At 61.2% G+C, this 8,161-nt stretch overlaps 1 protein-coding gene across 1 annotated transcript in view; it reads right to left on the bottom strand.

Annotated features, from left to right (window-relative positions):
- The window catches only part of KDM4B (lysine (K)-specific demethylase 4B), an 89,971-nt gene that overhangs the window by 11,207 nt on the left and 70,603 nt on the right, over positions 1–8,161 (bottom strand). Inside the window, 4 exon segments of the mRNA XM_010828455.1 lie at positions 553–731; positions 1,291–1,411; positions 1,687–2,114; positions 7,913–8,112. Coding sequence (XP_010826757.1) covers positions 553–731; positions 1,291–1,411; positions 1,687–2,114; positions 7,913–8,112 — 928 coding nt within the window.

The raw sequence follows: 8,161 nt of genomic DNA, 5'->3' as shown, positions 1-8,161 counted from the left end.
CAGGGCCAGGGCCAGAAACAGGTGAAGAAGGAAACCTGGCCGCGGACGGCTCAGGGCAGAACATGGGGAGAGGCCAGGTTCATGACTTGGGAACTCAGGACAGAGTGGGGGCTGTGTGTGGGCCAGGCCACATGGGGAGTCTTTGCCTGGCTCCAGCCCACTGTCACCAGCCCCATGCTGGTTGGGCTTCCAGACTCCTGCTCACCATGCAGGCCCTTCCCTGGCCCCGCTCCTAGGCCCCGGGGTCAGACTGAGGGCGTCTCAGAGAACAGCGCTTCCTGCACTTGTATCCTCTGTAATACCTATGAGTAAGTTACCTTCCAGTGAAACTCAGACCCCAGGCTCTCTCCCTGTAGCCCTCACTGGGGCCTTGCTTCATGCCCCGCCAGCCAGGCTCTCCCCTGAGCCCACTGTGGCCCCAAAAGCAATGGGTTCTTAGTCCCCGACACCCTCTCTTCAGGGTGCAAGGGCTGGCTTCCGGCGGAGTGCCCACAGGAACAGGCAGACACGCCCGGCTTGGTGTGGACCTGGGGTCCCACAGTGCCAGCTCACCTGGCTGTATGGGTAGAAAAGAGTGCAGATGGCGCAGTAGGGCTCTGTCAGGGCAGCTGCCACGTTGAACTTCCTCTCGGCCTGGAAGTTGGATGCTTTGTTCTTCCACTGCAGGGACATCAATGACCTCAAGGCCTCAGGGTCACCCACGTCCTCGTCCCCGGAGAAAGGGAAGGATTCTGGAGTAAAGGGGAGTGGGGAGGGGCGTCAGCACTGAGGACCCCACCTCCCAGTGTGCTCGGGGATGGGTCCCCGTCTCAGGACCGATCCTGTCTGGGGACAGGACACAGGGTGGTCAGGCCATGGCAGCGGGGCAGAGACCCCTGGAAGTTGGGTGGGGACACCGTCACCCCCACGTCCTGTAAGATGGAGGCCACAACAGACATCCATCCCGCCCAATCTGCCATCTGTCACTGGGCGGGCCTCTGCTGGCCGTGGTTCCCGGCCGGCTGTCCCCAAGCCCCCACGGCCTATTCCTGAGTTCCCTGAGGACACTGGGGCGCCATCCAACCTGGTCTGTATTGGTGGTCCCCAGAGATCCGCCTAAAGCAAGGTGCTCATTTATGGGGCTTGGGAGCTGTAGAATAGGCAGGGGACACTTCAGCCCTGAGGCATTTGAGGAGAGGGTCTGATGCTGCGCAGGGGCGCTGGGGTGGGAGTGAGCAGGCTGGATGGGCGGGCGGCAGAGGAAGGCGGGGCAGGGACCCAGCAGAGCCAGGGACCCCCTCACTCACTCACCCTCGTCACTCGAGGCCTCCTGCTTGACCACGGACAGCGGGGACCGGGTGGGCGGTCTGCCCAGAGGGTGGCGCCGGCTCTTCTTGATCTCCATTTTCAACTTGGAAAAGGTGGACGGATTCTAAAACAGCACAGGAGGCCTCTGAGGGGGCAGCTCTGGGGCCAGAAGCAGGGACTGCTCACCAGGGCCACAGCCCGGTTCCAAAGGACCCCAGAGTCCCCGGTCGGGGGCAGGAGACCCCAGGAAAGTGCAGTCCAGATCCGTGGTGGTTGCTCAACCACATCTGTGTCACTGGCCTCCGGGATGGGAGCCACAGGGCCCATTTGGGACAAGCGAGACCATGGTCAGCACACAGGGGTGGGGGACCCCCCGGCCAGTACCCACTGCCCCTTTACCTGCCCCTCACTAGCTCCGCTCTCCTCCTCGGGCCCCGTCAGCTCCATGGGGGTGGCCTGCTCCTTCCAGGTGGGGCCTTTCTGGGCAAAGTGCTCTGAGGCCTGCTGGCAGGACACGCGGCCCTTGTTGCCGGTAGGGCCGGGCCGAGGTACCACGTACAGCATGGGGATGACAGGGCGTGGCTTTGCCTCTGGCTCCTCGCCAGGGGCCTTGGGGGGCACCACATTGAGGGGTGGTGGCAGGGGGCTCTCCTCAGCAGCCTCAAGGCCGGGGGCGGGTCCCGGGATGTCCAGCAAGGGCGCCTCCTCGGTGAACTGGGAGGACGGGGGCGGTGGCAGCAGCGGGTGGTGGGGGTGCAGGGAGCCGTAGCTCTTCTTCTTCCGGTCACTCTTGGCCTTGGCCAGCCGCAGCTTGCCCCTCCCGTCCTCTGCAGGGAGAGGAGAGACGAGTCAGAGGCAGGGACCGGGGCACTCCAGGGGTCAGTGGCCAGGAGCCCCCTTCCAGCCCCCTTGCCCAAGACAGGCCACCCTCCCCAACCCTGCCCAAGGAACCTGGGCTTTGGGCAGTCCCACCTGCAACCAGGTCCCCTGCCAGGCAGCATAGCCGGAAGCAGCGGCACCCTGGCCGTGGGGTTCTGCCCCGGGCCCAGGGAACCTTCTGGAAGAGCACCAAGGGTGTCCTCGCACGGGGCACCAAGTCGAGCTGTCGGCAAGTAGCTGGGGAGAGACCCACTCTAAAGGTCCTTCCAAAGGGGACGGGGCAGAAGCAGGATACGTTTTCTTTTCGTATATCTGGGTTTTCCCTCTTTCTATGGCTAACACACACAGCTTGTAGAATTTTTTAAAAGCAAAACCTTAAACAATAAGTGGTTCCATGTGTGGGGGACAGAAGTGTCCTCAGGGCCCGGAACACCCTTTGGCCCCTGGGGGCCAGCACTGGGAGGGCTTCCTGAGAGGTGATAGAGTGGGGAGGGAGGTGGGCAGTGTCTTCAGCAGCATTTTAACTCAGGGCCACAGTGGGCATGCAGCTCCTGAAATAAACGGAACTGAGTGGTGTAGCCGGAGGAGTCACGGCCCCCAAGGCCGCCCACGCCGTAGCCCTAGGACCTGAGGACGTGGAGCCAGACACTGGCAGCGGGGACTCTACAGACAGGGTGAGCCAAGGATCCCGAGGTGGACCCCACTGCTAACAGGGGTCCTCAAAAGCAGAGGATCCCTCTGGGCTCAAGGAAATGCTGGGCTACTGGCTGTGAGGGTGGTGAGAGGCTGTGAGCCAGGGAGGCGGTGTCTCTAGAAGCTGGAAAAGGCAGAAGCCGGTGTTCCCTGGAGCCTCCGGAGGGACTAGCCCTGCCCACGCCCGGATCTCAGCTCAGTGGGATCTGTGTGGGACTCCTGACCCTTAGGAACGTCAGACAAAAAGAGAGTTGCTTCCAGGCACCAAGTCCGTGGTCATATCATCACACAGTCACTGGGGACATGTGCAGGTGGGGGTCTCCACAAGGCCTGCACAGCCTCAGGGACCCCTGCCCACGAGGACCAGCAGTCCAGCACAGCCCCTGGACCCCGCCTGCCCACCTGGAGAATGGGCACCGAGTTCAGGCCCTCCCTGCCTGGCCTGCGTCCCCATTCTCGCGACATCACATGTGTGACAGTGGTTGATGCCCAGAAGACAAGTTGGTCATCCTGCTGCTGGTACCCGTGAGCTGTCAGTGCCGACGTGTCACCATCTGGGCCCCCGCAAACCAGGCTGGGAAAGTAAGGACTGCTCGAGGGGAAGCACTGGTCCTTCTTCCTGCTAAACCCGTGACAACGGGGTGTGTGACAGGGTCTGGTCGGCCACCCTGCATCCACGTTACCTCGTGCTATAAAAACCTGTCCAAATATTACCTACGTCCCTCAGCCAAACACAATAGCACAAGTGGGACGATGTTCCTGAGGGCAAGGCCATCGTTTAGTCCTTGACTACCCCGACCCAGGAAGGGGTCAAACAAGCATCCTCTCTCCCTTCCTCCGGGCAGACCCCTGGCTTGAGCGCTGGGAGGGAGCCAACTCCCACCAGTGGCCCCCACTGGGTGAGCTCAGAGCCAGCCTGGCCTGCAGTGATGATGGCCCCTCTGTCCACTGCTCACCACAGCCCCGCAGTGATGGCGGGCCAGCCTGCAGGTCCGGGGCAAGCAGCCAGGCTTTTCAAGAGATGCTCAGAGGAGGGAGTGCTCACCAGTCCCCACGCCCTCTGGCCCTGAACCTTCCAAGGGCAAGGACAGCAGCAGGATCCCTCATGCCTTCGCCTACCCAGAGGGACCCCAACCACCAGCATCCCAGAAATCGTGATCTGGCTGAGGAAAGGGCAGACAACCTGCTCCTCCCTGACAGATGCTGGACTTGGAAGGTCCTGGCAACAGAAGGTCAGCCCCCTGTCCCCGGAGACGGGGAGGGTGAGACGGGGGGAGCACTACTCACAGAGCTTGGTGACAGCGGCCGGCCCCAGGAGGCGGCCACGGCTGAGATCTTCTGACTTACAGAAATGGCCCTGGGGCTGCCCAGACATGCAGCACAGGCTGTCGGGTGAATGGCTTTGTTTTCTGAGGAAACCACTGTCCCCTCCGTCTCTCAGACAGCGCAGGCACACGGATGTTAGTCTGAGGAGGGGGCTCATCCAGAGGACCCTGTGAGGGGACAACCTAAGGCCAAGAGGGACACTGCAGTGGGGAGGGCTCCGTCCTTACGCCATGGGGACCACCGCAGCCCAAGGGGAGCCGCGTGTGGAAAGCCCCTCAGCTGGCCTGCCTGACAGAGCTGGGATGGTGACTCCAGCACACAGTCTCTCTCATGCCCCCGGGTGTTGTGGGAGCAGAATGGCAGGGATCCCTCTGCCGGCAGAGGCATGGGGGAAGGGAAGTGACCCAGGATGGCTGCACGGCCCCTCCCCTGCCCTCGGGCAGGATTCTGCCTGGGAGAAAGGACAGCATTGTGGGGGACAGGCAGGACTACGAGCTCTGGGACCAGGCCTCCTGGAGTCCTAGTGCAGCTCCTGCCACCCCCAGCTCCAGAGCTGTGAGAAGGGACAGCAGCCATGCCTGGCCAGAACTGGCCAGACAGCCAGGCAAGAGGAGGGAGACCCCCGGCAGGCCAGGTGGACACAGGCTGCCTTTCTGCCTTCTGTTCAGGGCTTGGCCCAGGGCCCAGGGCCCAGGCTGGGGGCAGGGGAAGCTGATGGAGCAGGGTGGGGGCCCGGGGCAGCCGGGAGGGGAAGCAGCCCCCGTCCCCAGGCCCAGCTACACATCAGCCAGCCTGGCTCCTCTTGCCCTGTGGTGTCCAGGCTCCTCCATCCTGCCCACCCCCTGCCTCCTCTGTCAGGCAGCCTCCTGGGTGTGAGTGGCACATGCTGTCCTGATGCAAACAGAACAAAGACTATCTTCATGCCCAAGGCGGTCGTTACACTCATAGCTTTGAGAGACATTAAGCTGGCACGAAAGCAAATCTAGAAACCACTTTAAAGTCTTCCACTCATTCCTGGACATGTTTGCTGACACCCCCAGCTGCAAGCACTTATTTATCTGACGCGTTCAGAGCGATCTTCCACCAAGGGCTCAAGCGATAGCCGCTGACCAGAGTGCGGTTCCTGGCTGTGGGAGCCTCCTGCCACACCCTGAAGGGACCCCTTCCTCTCTCAAGGGGCCCATGTTGCAGAAGATGCCCCCAAACTCCAGCTCCTTCTGTTTGGGGAACAGGCTCTGGGTTGGAACAGGGACAGGGTGACGAGTTGGGGAGCAGGGTCGCCTCCCTGGGAACGTCCCCACTCTTCTTGGGTCCATAGCCACAAAACACAGAGCTCACCAAAGAACGTAGGCCCTGCAGCCCTTTGGAGAAGCCCTGGGGTTCTGGGCTGGGGCCCTAGAAGTAGAACAGAGGGAGCACAGAAGCCATGGAGGCGGGCACGCATCCTGCACGGTCCTCTCTGCAGCACCTTTCCCCTCACAAAAGGACACAGACCCCCCCCGCCACATCCCCCACTGTTTAGGTGGCAATCTGCTTAGAACAGGGAAAACCAGAGAGGAACCGGAGTCTCACCACGGAAGAGGCCTTGCTGAGCATGGGCGTGAGGCCAGCTCTCGGGATCCCGAGGCTGGGGCAGTGTTGCTGCAAGGGACTGCGTCCAGCAGGTGGTGATTGGGGCGGGGGGGTGTCCCTTAACAGTCGATGGGATGAGTTACTAAGATGAGGTCATCATCGGGGTGGGCCCTCTGCCAGCATGACCAGTGTCCTTGTGAACGGGCAAGACAGAGACGGGCTCGCTGTGTGAGTGTGAAGTTGGCTGTCTACCAGCCAAGGAGTGAGGGCAGAACAGACCCTCCCCCATGTCCTCAGCAGGAGCAGCCCCATAGCCACCCTGACCTTGGACTTCTGCCTCTAGACAGGAGACACTGCGGCGTGGTTCCTGAAGCCGACTCGGGGCCTGGATCAGGGCGGCTGAGCAGACTCGGATGCTCCTTAAACATCCAGTGTCTGCCTGGCCTGTTTTCAGAACTTTAAGTAACTGGGATATGGGTGCAAGTATTACATACGAGGCTGCGTGTGAAGATCGGTGGCCCTGGGGAGGAGTGGTGGTCTTCACTGCAGCCTGGGACAGCTCCTGCCTCCGGTCTTGCAGCCCTGACCTCTCCTGACTTTTCCTTGGGCCTCCATCCCTCTGGCTGCAGTGAAATCAACATCCTTGATCCTTGAGCTGGGGATCCACCTTTACCACCAGGCGTCCTCCTAACACACGCAGCCCCATTTGTGTTTGGTTCCTCCTTGTCTTTCAAAAACATCTCTGGTTTTCCCCATAAGGTCTTATTTCTGGGGAGATTTGCTCCAGGCTGCATCACTCTCTGGTTGCTTTTATCACAAGTGGGATCTTTGTGAAAACCACGTGTTCTGTAAACAAGTGTGATGCTGCTCTGGGTCTATTTCTATGGGGTGATCTCGCCTGCGCCCAGATGGTGCCAACATGTGCTTCCCTCCTCCTGGGCTGCCTGCCTCCCCAGGCTGTCCAGACTCTCCTGGGTGGAGTTGGGCTGTTTCATGATGCCCACCGGGTGAGCAGCACGCCAGGCTATCTGGGGACATGCACCAGTGTATGATTTCCCAGGAAACTTTCTGATCTCCCCTGTCTCCAACTCAGGAGGCCCCTCGCAGGGACACGCCCCCTTCCAGCTGGTGGAAACATCCGGGGTTCACGCCTGCCACACACAGAGCCTCATGGACAGTCACCTCGAACACCATATCATCTGTGACACCAGCCTCAGAACCCCGAGGAGAGCCTGACCCCAATCTGGGCAGAGACCATTCTGGACTCATAAGCAACAAGACACAGTCCTGAGGACAAGCCGGAGAGCCTGAGTGGAATCCTCCAGCAACCTACAGCCTGTGATGGGGGCCTGAGGCAGGGCTGCCTGGAAATCTGCCACCAGCCCCTAGCCTCACCCAGCCCTTCCTTCACACCTGGGGGGCAGCTGCTACATGCAAACATGTGAGCAGCTGAATCTGAAAATGAGGAAAACGAAGCCAGCTGTGGAAAAGAAAAGCGGCACATAAAATGTGGATGTGGTGGATGTTCACACACTCAAGGAGCAACACTGTGGCTAACAGCCCCCGGGCGTGTAAAGGGCACAGTTCTGAGACACCCTACCATGGCGCCCAAATACACTTTTCTGTGCAACACCAGCAGGGAGGCGGGCAGCCCCACCACAGGCATGTCCAGCTAACAGCAGGCTGTCCTCTTCCCTGACTGACCAGACAGCACCTGTTACGGACTCAAAGTCTGTCTCCCCAAGTTCACGCTGAACTCTATGCCTCAGCGTCACGGGGCTGGGAGGTGACTGAGTCATGAGGGTGGGACCCTGGCGAAGCATCAGTGACCTTAGCGACAGAGGGTCACGTGCACACCAGGAGGCAGGCCCTCCCCAGAACGGGGCCACACCAGCACCCTGAGCTCCAGCCTCCAGCACCAGCGAGTAAAGCCTATGACTCTGAGCTGCTGGCCTGTGGACGCTGTCCCAGCCGCCAGACGGGCTAGGACAGCCTCTCTTCAGTTTCTGGGAGGGGAGGGACTTTCTGGAGCGCCCCCACCTCAAAGAACGTGCATTTTTAGAAAGCACCATTCCTGCCCACGAGGCACACAAACTGGAGTGTTAAAGCGTGGGCCCTCTGGCCCGGCCAGCACAGGCAGCCAAGCCGGACTGACCTTCTGAGCCCTCGGCCTCCCGGCCCTGTGGCAGCAGCTGGGCTTCCTCCTCCTCCTCCTCTGGGTCAGCCTCCGGTGCTGCCTCCTCTTTCGTGCTGCCTCCTGCCTCCTCCAGGAGGGCTGCCCCGGCTGCCCCCTCTCCAGGAGACCTGGGGTCGTCGGGCTTGGGCTTCTTGGGCTGGCTCCGTTTCCGGTGAGACCTGGAGAGGGAGACGCATCAGAGGGGAGGTGAAATGATGCAAGGGAGAA

This window comes from Bison bison, unplaced genomic scaffold, assembly GCF_000754665.1.
Source record: "Bison bison bison isolate TAMUID 2011002044 unplaced genomic scaffold, Bison_UMD1.0 scf7180017864492, whole genome shotgun sequence".
Classification (NCBI taxonomy): domain Eukaryota; kingdom Metazoa; phylum Chordata; class Mammalia; order Artiodactyla; family Bovidae; genus Bison; species Bison bison.
This window is presented reverse-complemented; position numbering and strand designations above follow the sequence as displayed.